Source organism: Oncorhynchus mykiss, chromosome 15, assembly GCF_057628025.1.
Source record: "Oncorhynchus mykiss isolate SJ-2025 chromosome 15, ASM5762802v1, whole genome shotgun sequence".
Lineage (NCBI taxonomy): Eukaryota > Metazoa > Chordata > Actinopteri > Salmoniformes > Salmonidae > Oncorhynchus > Oncorhynchus mykiss.
This window is the reverse complement of record NC_143036.1, coordinates 71,550,296-71,566,844: the sequence shown is the minus strand read 5'-3', so window position 1 is coordinate 71,566,844 and position 16,549 is coordinate 71,550,296. Positions and strand designations below refer to the sequence as shown.

The following is a 16,549-nucleotide window of genomic DNA, read 5'->3' as shown; positions in this document are numbered from 1 at the left end:
GTTATGTGATGCCTATTATGCTGCGTAGTTATGGGATGCCTATTATGCTGCGTAGTTATGTGATGCCTATTATGCTGCGTAGTTATGTGATGCCTATTATGCTGCGTAGTTATGGGATGCCTATTATGCTGCGTAGTTATGTGATGCCTATTATGCTGCGTAGTTATGGGATGCCTATTATGCTGCGTAGTTATGGGATGCCTATTATGCTGCGTAGTTATGGGATGCTGATTGCTCATCTAACATTGAACTACGAACATTGGAACATTGACTGAGTGCCTAGTTATTGGACACTGATGGTAGATCGGGCTATGATCATGATGTAATATGAGAGATGATGAGCTATGACAAGGATTGCATTCTCAAATGCCTTGTTCATACAGAATGATGGATGTTTTTGCCCACTACTAATTATTATTCCAGACGTGGAGACGACCCAAAGACGACCCAGGTAGTAGGTCACCTGCTTCATGCACATCAGGGATTTACATTAAAGTCTGAAAGGCACCTGCCCATCGGGCAAGTCAGGAGTATTTTTTTGGTTACCTGAAGATTGGATCACTTGCCTGAAAATGTAAATTAGCTGGGGTGCTACCTCAGAGCGGTGGTGCTACCTCAGAGTAGTGGTGCTACCTCAGAGCAGTGGTGCTACCTCAGAGCAGTGGGGCTACCTCAGAGCAGTGGTGCTACCTCAGAGTAGTGGTGCTACCTCAGAGCAGTGGTGCTACCTCAGAGTAGTGGTGCTACCTCAGAGCGGTGGTGCTACCTCAGAGCGGTGGTGCTACCTCAGAGTAGTGGGGCTACCTCAGAGCGGTGGTGCTACCTCAGAGTAGTGGTGCTACCTCAGAGTAGTGGTGCTACCTCAGAGTAGTGGTGCTACCTCAGAGTAGTGGTGCTACCTCAGAGTAGTGGTGCTACCTCAGAGTAGTGGTGCTACCTCAGAGTAGTGGTGCTACCTCAGAGTAGTGGTGCTACCTCAGAGCGGTGGTGCTACCTCAGAGTAGTGGTGCTACCTCAGAGCGGTGGTGCTACCTCAGAGTAGTGGTGCTACCTCAGAGTAGTGGTGCTACCTCAGAGTAGTGGTGCTACCTCAGAGTAGTGGGGCTACCTCAGAGCGGTGGTGCTACCTCAGAGTAGTGGTGCTACCTCAGAGTAGTGGTGCTACCTCAGAGTAGTGGTGCTACCTCAGAGTAGTGGTGCTACCTCAGAGCGGTGGTGCTACCTCAGAGCAGTGGGGCTACCTCAGAGCGGTGGGGCTACCTCAGAGCGGTGGTGCTACCTCAGAGCGGTGGTGCTACCTCAGAGCAGTGGTGCTACCTCAGAGCAGTGGTGCTACCTCAGAGTAGTGGTGCTACCTCAGAGTAGTGGTGCTACCTCAGAGCGGTGGTGCTACCTCAGAGCGGTGGTGCTACCTCAGAGTAGTGGTGCTACCTTAGAGTAGTGGTGCTACCTCAGAGTAGTGGTGCTACCTCAGAGCGGTGGTGCTACCTCAGAGCGGTGGTGCTACCTCAGAGTAGTGGTGCTACCTCAGAGTAGTGGTGCTACCTCAGAGTAGTGGTGCTACCTCAGAGCAGTGGGGCTACCTCAGAGCAGTGGGGCTACCTCAGAGCAGTGGGGCTACCTCAGAGTAGTGGTGCTACCTTAGAGTAGTGGTGCTACCTCAGAGCAGTGGTGCTACCTCAGAGCAGTGGGGCTACCTCAGAGCAGTGGGGCTACCTCAGAGCAGTGGGGCTACCTCAGAGCAGTTGGGCTACCTCAGAGCAGTGGGGCTACCTCAGAGCAGTGGGGCTACCTCAGAGCAGTGGTGCTATCTCAGAGCAGTTGGGCTACCTCAGAGCTGTGGTGCTACCTCAGAGCAGGCTTAACTTGAGTGACTGCTCAGTTCACTTGCCCCTAAAGGCACCGTCAATCCCTACACATTTAGACATTGCTCCATCCAGTGCCCTCTGGTTTACTGGCTGTGATGCTGACTCTGTATTGAAGAAAGAGGTTGGGTACATCTTTTCAAAATGCCTTGAATCCCACATGATCATTTCTGTGATATAGTGCTTCCAACCCCTTTGAAAAAATGTGTGTTTGAGCTACATTGCATTGGTCTATTTATTCTACATCCATTGAGACCAATCATTGGCCTGTGTGATTAACGGGGGCTGAGCTAGAACAGTATTTGTGAGACCAGGGCGGATCCCGAAAACGGTTCTTCTCACAAAAATGTTTTAAAGTCTGAATGTAATTATTTGAGCTACAAATAATTACTGCTTTACTGCGTGAACAGCAGTGGACGCATAAATTCTTCCCTAGTGACAGTAGCCGAATTTGACATGAAACTTTTTGGTGTTTTGTGTAAAAGATGTGTCTTTCCACTCACCACTATTTGGAAGCTGGAAATATCTTGCAAGTGGATAAATGTGTGCGGGTGGCCTATGAAGGAGCCCTTTGAAATTATAGTTAGACAATCAGATGAAAAAATATTGATTTGTTATGTTTATTCCACAGTAAAATGTAACATATTTGTTAAACATATAAGTTAAATTAAAAATCTTTATGACTAGGCCCACAGAGATCCTTAGGGACTGTATATGTAATTCTATGATTAAGCCCATAAAAAATGTTGGTGCACGCGTTTGATCCTGTACCTGGATATAGTATATGGTAGAAATAGTATGTAGCCTTTTCTGTAGCCTACAGGCAGGAGATAAAATGTATGACACATCAGTAAACACGGATAAATGCCGACCCCTTTTGGCCATCTTTTTTTGGTCATGTCTGGACCGGCCTTGATTTCTATGTCCACGGAAGTTGGTTTTTAGTCCGGTCCAAAACCAAATCTGAACCAGTCATAGATATCTATGTTTGGTTCAGATAAAAATTACGTCAAAACATGTTATACAGTAGCTTTGATTCGACTGATCATGTCAACATCATACTTTCAAAATGTTAGCTAGCACGCTAGCTAGCTAGGAAAGCAGTCCTCATTATGAATCACATTGCCAATGTACTGGGAAATCCTTTTCAATCCTTATCATATGAAGATACATTATGAATAAAACATCTCTGTGCTCATCGGCCATTGGACATAAACATTACACAAGAAGTCGGAAATCACAAATTCAACAATGAGTGGTTTGGAAGGAATTGATGGCTAACTGCAAGTGCCGCAAAGCAACCACTATTTTGCTTCCCCTGCCTGCTATTCGGTGGAGAGGGTGTGTGGTCCAAGTCTGGGTTTAAGGTTGGAAAACATCTGTCTGAAAGGGTCTCATTATCAAGCTTAAAAGGATAAACATTCACATGCAACACTATGGGCTAGAAAAGGTTGAAATCATTGGTCATGCATCAATCCAGCATGACTTCATCCAGAGAATGCCAGACTTTGATGACCAAGTTTGATGATGACAAAGTTTGCCTACAAGAGGGACTGCCACGCCACCTTCCTTATGTAAACTGACGGTGGTGCACCTATAGCCAATAGCCAGTTTTAGAAAACTGTCATTATTGAATATTGTAAGAGCTTTTATTGTCTGCTTCTTTGCCCCTGTTATTTATCCTACTATTCTGACTTGGTGTATAGGGGGAATACAGTAAGAACGGCCCATTCTGTTTCTGTACATTTCAAAAGGGCTGAAACAAATAGGCACATCAACTAATTCCATTTAAACTCGCTGATTAATGTCATAATCAAAATGATGGCTTCCCTCTTATCCACAAATTTTTCCCTTATGCCGTATTTTGTACATCTCAATTGTTATATTGCTTATATAGGTCTATCTCATTAGTATCTTGTTCATTATTTTAGGTCATGTTGGAATGATGCATTTAATTGTTTTGCTTACTTTGTGTATTATCATTAGCTCAGGTGTTTTTCTCCATGTAATTCCAGTTGATTTTGCGAGGGTTGTTTTGTTTGCTCAATGCGCTGTCTGTGAGTCGGTATATTTCACATAAAAGTGAATCCTCGGGATTGTATTTTCCTTCCTTTTTAGACCACAAATGCCTAATAAAATATTTCAAATTTCAGACTAACTCTCTCTCTCTCTCTCTCTCTCTCTCTCTCTCTCTCTCTCTCTCTCTCTCTCTCTCTCTCTCTCTCTCTCTCTCTCAATGTGTGTCTGTGGTGATTTAATGAAGAGTAAAGTTTAGGCCTCAACACGTTGCTGAATTTATCTGAAATAACATCTTTATTTCTGTCGGTGTCCATTTTGAAAGTACTGAAGGAATAGGCCTACATCGTCGCAGCTCGTTTGCTAATGATCAGAACAAACAATATGAATTTACTGAACATAAATGTAATGTTTGTGTATGGTTCAAAAGTCTAAACTCATGTCGGCATTCACTATTATTGAAGCAGAATGTGATTCTTATCGAGTTACACAAATCCACAAGGAAACCATATTTATTTAAGCAAGTCTGCCATATCAGCTGTTTTTATAAAATGCAGTAAATGATGCCGAATGAACTGTATTGCTGCCAGACGATGCTCAGCCTGGTCTCATAAACGTAAGTCTGGGACACTCAAATTAGTATGATATGTTAGGTTTGGTATGACACATGATTACTAAAGTCTGGGTGGATGGGTGGGCGTATAACGCGTTTGAATCTCATCATGGCTAGCTTTAGCAATTTAGCTAATTAGCAACTTCAACTACTTATTATTTATTAGGTACTTCACAACTACTTAACATGTTAACTAACCCTAACCTTAAACCTTTTAGCTAACCCTTCCCCTAACCTTAACCCTTTAACCCAACTCCTAAACTTAATCCCTAACCTAGCCTATCTAACATTAGCCAGCTAGCTAACGTTAGCCACCTAAACAGAATATGTAACATATTGTAAGTTTTGCAAGTTCGTAACATATAATACAAATTATAATTTGTAACATATCGTATGAAAATGGTACTGGACATTCACAAATGAATACATCCCATTCGAAATGTAACATATCATACTAAATAGTGGTCTTGGATTTACGTACAGGATAATACTAATTTCTCTGAGACCAGGTTGCCAGGCTCCACTGATAGTCAGGTGTATTGGTGGTAAGGATTCACTCTATGGTGCAGAAAGGAAAGCTCTGCTGTCTGGATAGCTTTATGTGGGCCCTAACAGCATGTGGGCACTGTCTGTCACCTTTATACTGCAATTAATGGATTCTTTAATGCAGTGGTGTAAAGTACTTAAGTAAAAATACTTTAAAGTACTACTTAAGTATTTTTTTTGGTATCTGTACTTTACTTTACAATTTACATTTTTGCCAACTTGTACTTTTACTTCACTACATTCCTAAAAAAAAACAATGTACTTTTTACTCCATACATATTCTCTGGCACCCAAAAGTAAATGGTTCGATTCACACCCTTATCAGAGAACATCCCTGGTCATCCTTACTGCCTCTGATGTGGTGGACTCACTAAACACACATGCATCGTTTCTAAATGTTGTGTGAGTGTTAGAGTATGCCCCTAGCTGTCAGATATATGTGTATAGGTGGCAGGGAAGTCAGGCGCAGGAGAGTCAAACGGAGTGTAAAATGGAGTCTTTTAATAAATGTCCAAGTAAAATGCTCCATAACACTAAATAGAAAACTGAATATAAACAAAGATGGGTACGAAGACCCGTCGCGCACCTATACAAAAACCACTACACTGACAATAAACTATCTCTGACAAAGACATGAGGGGAAACAGAGGGTTAAATACACAACAGGTAATGAATGGGATTGAAAACAGGTGTGTGGGAAGACAAGACAAAACCAATGGAAAATGAAAATGGATCAATGATGGCTAGAAGATCGGTGACGTTGAACGCCGAGCACCGCCCAAACAAGGAGAGGCAACGACTTCGGCAGAAGTCGTGACACTAGCGAGCTGTACATTTTTTTATTGTGTTGTCTGGTTTTCTTAAAATAAGGAATTTTTACTTTTACTTTTGATACTTATCTATATTTTAGCTATTCCATTTACTTGTATTACTTAAGTATATTTCAAACCAAATACTTTTAGACTTTTAATCAAGTAGTATTTTACTTGGTGACTTTCACTTTTACTTGAGTCATTTCCTATTAAGGTATCTTTACTTTTACTCAAGTATGACAATGAAGTACTTTTTCCACCACTGGTTTAATGTTGTGTTGTGTAGTGGCTTTGCTGGAATGTATCTCAAACAATTTGTTGAGTTTGCCCCACCAAGATGTACATGCTAAAATCGTCACTGGCAGAGCAAACTAAAACCCCCTGTTCAATATGAAAACCAAGAAACACGGAAATTACAATAGCTTCAAACTGAATGCTTTATTATGATTATATAATGAGATAATAAGCATTAAAAAGGATTCCATCCATCTCTATGAATAACCTCTGAAGCAAGATCATTAAGATCAGTGATTACTATTGACAGAGATAAAGTACTGAAAAGTATAGTTAGAGTAGTAGGTTTTAGAATGAAGGATTCTTATGAACTAATGTTGGGCAATCTCAAGCAGAAGGCTGTTCCATAAAGAGAGATCAATGAGTTAGCAAGTGAACTTTAGACAGATCCCGAACGGCCATCAGATGCAGAGGAGAGGCTAAGGTGTGCACACCATGGTGACTCCAGACTTGGAGACCACCCAAAGACGGCCCAGGTCATAGGTCACGTGGCCCATGCGCATGCACATTGGGACATTGCTCCATCCGGTGCCCTCTGGTTTACTGGCTGTGATGCCGTCTCTGTGTTGAAGAAAGAGGTTCATGTTTTAAAGCTTATCTTTAAGTACATCCATTTTTGGACTGTAATAATTGAATATAGCCATAGATTTTTGAAGAATATAACTTCTGCCTCTTGAGCTTTATTCAACCACATCAGAAGCTAAAATGTAAGCTTTTCCTCAATTGTTTGTAAACAATGTTATTGTAAACAAACAATGTATAGCTTTAAAAAACATGTTACATTTTTTTTTAAACAAATAATTGATCTGTCTTTGTATGAATTTGAGAGTGGTTATATTTCTCTAACTACATTCCTGAGCTGTTTACCAAAACAAGTGGTGGGGTGTCTGGGAAGTTGTTGTTTTTATCCCAAACTGTAGCTTCACAGGACATCCCACTTTTACATATTTTATCGTACAATGTCTACACATGTCTTTATAAGTCCTATGAATTTAGATCTGATCATATTTCACTGATTTTATTTAGGTATCTACAGTATTTTAGTTGCTTCACAAAGCATGTACAGTAAGGATAATAATTATAATTAAAGGTATACCATTATTATGCACATAGTTCAGTAGTAACCTTACCTGGTATAAACTTGGCCTGCAGAGTTGACCCCAAAGACACCACCATCAGTTGCCACCTCAATCATGGAAAGCTTGCCATCAATGTGACTCCACCCATTGTTTTGGCAGTCTTGATTCAGCTGGAAACAAACAGATACAATCAGTGTTTTAGGACAATTTCAACCGTTATAATATGAAACAGTTTTAAAATAACTGACACTCTCCAACCTCTACTACTCTGCTCCAGCTCTCACACTCTTTCCCAGATCTTACACTCATTAAGTAGATATCATCATTCTTGTTGACTGCCCAGCACCCAAAGGGTCCACAGCTGTAGTACTTCACAGCTCCTGGCAATCCTGTCCATGGAAGAGGTGAGCCTGGACCCTTGTAGCCAACTGTGGCACTACGTGTCAGACAGAATGGAGTATCGTCCATGTTGGCCCCCACAATAAACTGTTCACCTCCAGCATCCAACTGTTTCAGAAGGCCTGAAGACCACAAAGACAGACAGACGGACGGACAAGCAAACAAGGAGCACATATCTGTGAGTACTGCCAAATGACATACAAGTTTACAATTTAAAATGTTTTCAACAGCCTGATGGTATCAGGAAAGCTAAGAAGCAGGTGTCCTCTGGATAAATATTGGGTAATTCTCTCCACTAACCTGCAGCTTGCACCCAGTTACCGGCCACATACTTGTAGATTGCATAGTCCTTGTTGACACCCCAGATCCCTGCTGGTCCTACAGTGATATGCTTCAGGGAACCAGGCAGGCGGATCCATTCATCACCTACCAGGTAGTAGGGGATTTGACTTGTGTCCGTAGCAACCACTTGCCCCAGTCCTGCATCGATCTGCATCAGATTCTTGATGTTTACTACCTCCTGACAGTCCCATGCTATGGAGACAAAGACATGAGTCGAGCACACAGACAACAAGGAGGATGACATTATGGAGCAAACTTCATCAATTCCAAGTGTATCAAGCATGTTTCAGATGATGGTAACTTACCACGACTGATGGTCAGGAGACAGAGGACCAATAGGACGGCTGCAGTGACTCTCATGATGTCTTTGTAGATCTACGTATACGTTTGGTTGTACACCAGACTTCAATTGTCCCCTTGCAAGACTTTGAGCTTTTATAGCCCTGCACATACCTTTCACCAATGATGGCTTCCTGTTCCACCTGTTTAACAAAGACTTGAGGGTGTCCGGTGTCCGTCAGAGAGAAGGGTTGTGTTATTGTCACCTGATGACAAAGATCATTCCTTTGTTCTTCTCATGTTTTCTGTGTTTACATTGTAGTGTGCATTTGCCATGTTTACATTTTGAAATACAGTGCCTAGAAAGTCCACACCCAACTTGGATTTCTTCACATAGTATTTACAAAGTTTATATACGCCGAATACAACAAGTCCTTAACCAACAATGCAGTTGAAATAAATAAGTATTTAGTAAAAAATTGATAAGTAAAAAATAAAAATAAAGAAATATTAAAGAGCATCAGTAAAATAACAGTAGCGAGGCTATTTCGAGGGGGTACCGGTACAGTGTCAATGTGTGTGTTTGTGTATGTGTGTGTGTGGGGGAGGGCACAGGTTAGTCGAGGTAATTGAGGTGGCAGTCCAGCGGATGATTCTGGGTTTGTCGGATGCCAGGTGAACACTACCTGCCCGAATGTATATTGCAAACTATAAAGTTTGCTGGAGGAGAAATAATGGTCTTGGGATGGTTTTTGTGGTTTAGGCTAGGCCACACTAGGTCATATAGTTTATGTAAAGTAGTTGTGGATCATGGCAAGACCGCAATTTGCAAGTGTTGCCATAGATTTTCAATCAGACTTAACTCAAAACTGTAACTTGGCCACTCAGGAACATTCACTGTCTTCTTGGTAACTGTCACGCCCTGACCTTAGTTATCTTTGTTTTCTTTATTATTTGGTTAGGTCAGGGTGTGACAAGGGTGGTTTGTTTAGTTTTTGTATTGTCTAAGGTTTTTTGTATGTCTAGGGGTTGTCTAGTCTAGGTGTTTATATGTCTATGGTTGCCTAGATTTGTTCTCAATCAGAGGCAGCTGTCTATCATTGTCTCTGATCGGGGACCATATTTAGGTAGCCATATTCCTTGGGTATTTTGTAGGTTGTTATTATATGTTTAGTTGCCTGTTCTGCACTAGCCATATTGCCTCACATTTTGTTGTTTAGTTCTGTTCAGTGTTCTCTCTTTTACTAAAGAGTTAGAGTTCACTTACCACGCTGCGCCTTGGTCTCCTCATTTTGATGACATTAACCAATCAGTGCAGATTCGTCTTAGTCCTGTTGAAAGGTGAATTCCTCTCCCGGTGGCTGGTGTGAAGCAGACTGATCAGGTTGCCCTCTAGGATTTTTCCTGTACTTAGCTTCATCCTGTTTCTTTTCATCCTGAAAAACTCCACAGTCTTTGCCAATGTCAAGCATACCCATACCTTGATGCAGCCTCCACCATGCTTTAAAATAAGGAGGCAGTTACTCAGTGATGTGTTGTTGGATTTTCCCCAAACATAAGGCTTTGTATTTAGGCCAAGACGTGTATTCTGTTGCTGTGTTCAGTTTGTTGCCTTGTTTCATACATATCCATGTTTTGTAATATTTTGTTCTGCACATTTTGTATTTTATATTTTTTGACTCTGTAATTCAGGTCATTATTGTGGAGTCACTATAATGTTGTTGATCCATCCTCAGGTTTCTCCCATCACAGCCATTGAACTCTAGCTGTTTTAAAATGACTAACCAGTTTCCTTCCTGTCCTGCAGCTCAGTTCAGAAGGACCAATGTATCTTTGTTGTGTCTGGGTGGTTTAAAACATCATCCACAGCATAATTATTAATGTGACCATGCTTCATTCTCTTCATTCAAGGACTCAATCATGGACACTCTTACTGACAGTTGTGGCTGCTTCACGTGATGTATCGTTGTCTCTACCTTCTTGCCCCTTGTGCTGTTGTCTGCCCAATAATGTTTGTACCATGCTTTGCGCTGCTATGTTGTGTTGCTAACATGTTGTCATGTTGGGTTGCTGCCATGCTGTTGTTGTCTTAGGTCTCTATATAGTGTTGTGGTGTCTCTCTTGTCGTGATGTGTGTTTTGTCCTATATTTGAATTACATTTTACTTATGTTAAATTAAAGAGATATTCAATATCTGATTTGACATTGTTACCCAATTACCAATCACTACCCTCCTTTATGAGGCTTTTGTAAAGCTCTCTGGTCTGTATAGTTGAATCTGTGCTTGAAATTCAATACTTGACTGAGGGACCTTACAGATGTCTGTATACAGGGGCAGCAGCAGTTAGGTAGGGGGGCAGCAGCAGTTAGGTAGCGGGGCAGCAGCAGTTAGGTAGCGGGGCAGCAGCAGTTAGGTAGCGGGGCAGCAGCAGTTAGGTAGGGGGGCAGCAGCAGTTAGGTAGGGGGGCAGCAGCAGTTAGGTAGGGGGCAGTATCAGTTAGGTAGCGGGGCAGTATCAGTTAGGTAGCGGGGCAGCAGCAGTTAGGTAGCGGGGCAGTAGTAGTTAGGTAGGGGGGCAGTATCAGTTAGGTAGTGGGGCTGCAGCAGTTAGGTAGTGGCGCAGCAGCAGTTAGGTAGGGGGGCAGCAGCAGTTAGGTAGTGGGGCAGCAGCAGTTAGGTAGGGGGCAGTATCAGTTAGGTAGCGGGGCAGTATCAGTTAGGTAGCGGGGCAGCAGCAGTTAGGTAGTGGGGCAGCAGCAGTTAGGTAGTGGCGCAGCAGCAGTTAGGTAGGGGCGCAGCAGCAGTTAGGTAGTGGGGCAGCAGCAGTTAGGTAGGGGGGCAGCAGCAGTTAGGTAGGGGGGCAGCAGCAGTTAGGTAGGGGGCAGTATCAGTTAGGTAGCGGGGCAGTATCAGTTAGGTAGCGGGGCAGCAGCAGTTAGGTAGCGGGGCAGTAGTAGTTAGGTAGGGGGGCAGTATCAGTTAGGTAGCGGGGCAGCAGCAGTTAGGTAGGGGGGCAGCAGCAGTTAGGTAGGGGGGCAGCAGCAGTTAGGTAGGGGGGCAGCAGCAGTTAGGTAGTGGGGCAGCAGCAGTTAGGTAGGGGGCAGTATCAGTTAGGTAGCGGGGCAGTATCAGTTAGGTAGCGGGGCAGCAGCAGTTAGGTAGTGGGGCAGCAGCAGTTAGGTAGTGGCGCAGCAGCAGTTAGGTAGGGGCGCAGCAGCAGTTAGGTAGTGGGGCAGCAGCAGTTAGGTAGGGGGGCAGCAGCAGTTAGGTAGGGGGGCAGCAGCAGTTAGGTAGGGGCAGTATCAGTTAGGTAGCGGGGCAGTATCAGTTAGGTAGCGGGGCAGCAGCAGTTAGGTAGCGGGGCAGTAGTAGTTAGGTAGGGGGGCAGTATCAGTTAGGTAGCGGGGCAGCAGCAGTTAGGTAGGGGGGCAGCAGCAGTTAGGTAGGGGGGGCAGCAGCAGTTAGGTAGGGGGGCAGTATCAGTTAGGTAGGGAGGTAGTATCAGTTAGGTAGCAGGGCATTATCAGTTAGGTCGCGGGGCTGCAGCAGTTAGGTAGCGGGGCAGTAGTAGTTAGGTAGCAGGGCAGTAGCAGTTAGGTAGCGGGGCAGCAGCAGTTAGGTAGCGGGGCAGCAGCAGTTAGGTAGCGGGGCAGCAGCAGTTAGGTAGCGGGGCAGTATCAGTTAGGTAGCGGGCAGTATCAGTTAGGTAGCAGGGCAGTATCAGTTAGGTAGGGAGGTAGTATCAGTTAGGTAGCGGGGCAGTATCAGTTAGGTAGCAGGGCAGTATCAGTTAGGTTGCGGGGCTGCAGCAGTTAGGTAGCGGGGCAGTATCAGTTAGGTAGCGGGGCAGTATCAGTTAGGTCGCGGGGCTGCAGCAGTTAGGTAGCGGGGCAGTAGCAGTTAGGTAGCGGGGCAGTAGCAGTTAGGTAGCGGGGCAGCAGCAGTTAGGTAGCGGGGCAACAGCAGTTAGGTAGCGGGGCAGCAGTTAGGTAGCGGGGCAGCAGCAGTTAGGTAGCGGGGCAGTATCAGTTAGGTAGCGGGGCAGTATCAGTTAGGTAGCGGGGCAGCAGCAGTTAGGTAGCGGGGCAGTAGTAGTTAGGTAGCGGGGCAGTAGCAGTTAGGTAGCGGGGCAGCAGCAGTTAGGTAGCGGGGCAGCAGCAGTTAGGTAGCGGGGCAGTAGCAGTTAGGTAGCGGGGCAGTAGTAGTTAGGTAGCGGGGCAGTAGCAGTTAGGTAGCGGGGCAGTAGCAGTTAGGTAGCGGGGCAGCAGCAGTTAGGTAGCGGGGCAGCAGCAGTTAGGTAGCGGGGCAGTAGCAGTTAGGTAGCGGGGCAGCAGCAGTTAGGAATCTGTGCTTGAAATTCAATACTTGACTGAGGGACCTTACAGATGTTGTCTGTATACAGTGGCGGTTCTAGCCTGTATGGCTCCCTTGGCGAACCTCCCCTTCAATGTTAAGTTCAACATTGTTTTACATTGAGCAGAAATCATTGGGTTGATGGAGTATTCCATGTCAGCTGAACAATTACCCAATTTTAATTACAGCCATATCGAAGCTCACTGGACTTTTCCCAAGTGAAATGTTTTAAAGTGTACATTTAGGTAAGGTGTTTATGTCGTGTCTGTGACTGAACTATTTGAACATTGATTGATGATTAGTTATGGGATGCCTATTATGCTGTGTCGTTATGGGATGCCTATTATGCTGTGTAGTTATGTGATGCCTATTATGCTGTGTAGTTATGTGATGCCTATTATGCTGTGTAGTTATGTGATGCCTATTATGCTGTGTAGTTATGGGATGCCTATTATGCTGTGTAGTTATGGGATGCCTATTATGCTGTGTAGTTATGGGATGCCTATTATGCTGTGTAGTTATGGGATGCCTATTATGCTGTGTAGTTATGGGATGCCTATTATGCTGTGTAGTTATGGGATGCCTATTATGCTGTGTAGTTATGGGATGCCTATTATGCTGTGTAGTTATGTGATGCCTATTATGCTGTGTAGTTATGGGATGCCTATTATGCTGTGTAGTTATGGGATGCCTATTATGCTGTGTAGTTATGGGATGCCTATTATGCTGTGTAGTTATGGGATGCCTATTATGCTGTGTAGTTATGGGATGCCTATTATGCTGTGTAGTTATGGGATGCCTATTATGCTGTGTAGTTATGGGATGCCTATTATGCTGGGTAGTTATGGGATGCTGATTGCTCATCTAACATTGAACTATGAACATTGGAACATTGACTGAGTGCCTAGTTATTGGACACTGATGGTAGATCGAGCTATGACCATGATGTATTATGAGAGATGATGAGCTGTGACAAGGATTGCATTCTCAAATGCCTTGTTCATACAGAATGATGGATGTTTCTGCCCGCTGATAATTATTATTCCAGACATGGAGACGACCCAAAGACGACCCAGATAGTAGGTCACCTGCTTCATGCACATCAGGGATTTACATTAAAGTCTGAAAGGCACATCGACACATCGGGCAAGTCAGGAATATTTTTTGGTTACCTGAAGATTGGATCACTTGCCCGAAAATGTAAATGAGCTGTTTACACTCAGAAGTGCCTTTTAACTACACATACGGGTGGACTCATGTATTTTGGTTGTGATTTAAGAACAGGCTGAACCAGCCTGACTGCCGTATATTGTCTGTCTTTCACTAAACTTAAATGTAGAGGAACCAGAAAGATTTGTTTTAGGTTAAGACTACTGGAGTTAGTTTCAGTTGGCTTGAATTCACTTTTTTATATCACCGGCCCAATGGTGCTACCTCAGAGCGGTGGGGCTACCTCAGAGCGGTGGGGCTACCTCAGAGAGGTGGGGCTACCTCAGAGCGGTGGTGCTACCTCAGAGCGGTGGTGCTACCTCAGAGCGGTGGTGCTACCTCAGAGCTGTGGGGCTACCTCAGAGCAGTGGTGCTACCTCAGAGCAGGCTTAACTTGAGTGACTGCTCAGTTCACTTGCCCCTAAAGGCACCGTCAATCCCTACACATTTAGACATTGCTCCATCCAGTGCCCTCTGGTTTACTGGCTGTGATGCTGACTCTGTATTGAAGATAGAGGTGGGGTACATCTGTTCAAAATGCCTTGAATCCCACATTATAATTTCCGTGATTTAGTGCTTCCAACCCCTGGTGTGTTTGAGCTACATTGCATTGGTCTATTTATTCTGAATCCATTGAGACCAACCATTAGCCTGTGTGATTAACGGGGGCTGAGCTAGAGCAGTGTTTGTGAGACCAGGGCGGATCCTGAAAACGATTCCTCTCACAAAAACATCATTAAAGTCTGATTGGTTTGAGCTACGAATGATTACTGCTGTATTTTTCATTAAATAAACTTCCCTCTGAATTGTGTGCTTGTCTTGATTGTGTACAGCTTTATTTTACAGCAGTCTTACCCTGTACCTACCCTCCAAGCGGGCCGGCCCGCTCATTAGGCACGATTATGCGGCCGTCTATGGAGGCATATGGACGAGGGCGGCATTTTCTGAGCTAATCTGACCAAGACCCACCTTCCCCAACAACCCATAAAACCTCACGTAATTCTGCCCAAAAACCGTTAGGTGAGCACTGATGTCGCCCTGTGATAAGGCAGGGTTACAAAATATTTTGCTTGTTCATTCCCAGCAGCACCTCTGTTGGCATCGCTGTGACGCTCCACCAACATAAATGATGTAGCAGATAGAGACAGGGTGAGACATGAGCCATTCACAAAAACTCTAGGCTATTACACAACTTTTTATGATTACTGCATGTTAGAGACATGACAAATGAATGGCGAATGAACTTGAAAAATAATGGTATAGTCTACACTCAAATACGATGTGGTTCAACGAGAACATTGACATTTTGCCAAGGCAGAGATGAGTGGCCGGCACCGAAACGCGCAGCAACAGCAGTGGACGCATAAATTCTTCCCTACTGACAGTAGCCAAATTTGACATGAAACTTTTTGGTGTTTTGTGAAAAAGATGTCTCTTTCCACTCACCACTATTTGGAAGCTGGAAATATCTTGCAAGTGGATAAATGTGTGCAGGTGGCCTATGAAGGAGCCCTTTGAAATTATAGTTTGACAATCAGATGAAAAAATATTGATTTGTTATGTTTATGCCACAGTAAAATGTAACATATTTAAACACATAAGTTAAATAAAAAATATTTTTGACTAGGCCCACAGAGATCCTTAGGGACTGTATATGTAATTCTATGATTAAGCCCATAAAAAATGTTGGTTCACGCGCTTGATCTCGTACCTGAATATAGTATATGGTAGAAATAGTATGTAGCCTTTTCTGTAGCCTACAGGCAGGAGATAAAATGTATGACACAACAGCCTGTTTTACAAACAGTGGGGCTAACACATTATTTATACATTTCCTTTGATGGCCTACATCAGGGGTGTCAAACTCAAATACCCAGTGGGCCAAAATGTAAAACCTGAACAAAGTCACGGGCCAACATTGAACAAATTAACCTTTTAATATGGACCCAAACAAGTTTTGCTTTAACATTGAATATGGAACAAGCATCGCTTATTACCATACAATATATAATTTAATAGTGGAGACATGCAAAATCGAATTTCAAATGAAAAAACACATCAATGGCATTCATTTATTAAATAAATCAAATTTAAATAAAAATTGTATGCCTCTTTTCTATTTGCAGCCTTCTGATTTAAATACCAAAATAAACTTTTTCCACTGGCTAATAATTTTACAAATAAAATGATAATAAATCAATCAACCATTCAAGCCCATGCCTTGTAGCAAGAAAAAGTGCATAAAGAAAACGTTAATTATTGCACACTGGTCTAATCTGATGTGCCCAAGCCAGATACCTGGCATCTCTTCTTGGATGCTAGTTCATCAATGTCTGGGCTCAAGCTCTGAGCTGAAGAAATCCTCAGTATCGAGCGAAGACGTTCATCAGTCAGACGTCTCCTGTGAGTTGTTTTGGTCATCTTCATCGAGGAGAAAAGTTGCTCGCATAGATAAGTGCTGCCGAACATGGAGAGCATCTGAGCAGCTTGGGTGCTGAGCTGAGGCATTGTGTCAGGGATGAACCGTGGAAACTGTGCGGCGCCCACAGCATCATACTTTGACTTCAGCGTGTCGTTGCACTGGAGTTCAATCAGCTCCATTTGGATGTTGGTTGGTGCATTTTCCACATCAACTGCGAAGGGATTACTAAGCAGTTCAAACTTGCATTTCTGGGCATCGAAGTCGGCAAATCGCCGGCTAAACTCAGCGGCGAGAACACTGAGTTTTTCAGCAAACTGTGC

General features: G+C 43.7%; 1 protein-coding gene across 1 annotated transcript; it reads right to left on the bottom strand.

Annotated features, from left to right (window-relative positions):
- Positions 1-6,271: 6,271 nt before the first annotated feature.
- On the bottom strand, positions 6,272-8,447 carry LOC118936327 (fish-egg lectin-like). Its single transcript, XM_090201022.1, has 5 exons — positions 8,272-8,447; positions 7,925-8,158; positions 7,529-7,746; positions 7,277-7,395; positions 6,272-6,707 (listed from the first exon to the last, which is right to left on the bottom strand). The coding sequence occupies exons 1-5, from the start codon at positions 8,324-8,326 to the stop codon at positions 6,566-6,568; spliced, it is 768 nt and encodes a 255-aa protein (XP_090057148.1). The 5' UTR covers positions 8,327-8,447; the 3' UTR covers positions 6,272-6,565.
- Between the last annotated feature and the right edge of the window lie 8,102 nt (positions 8,448-16,549).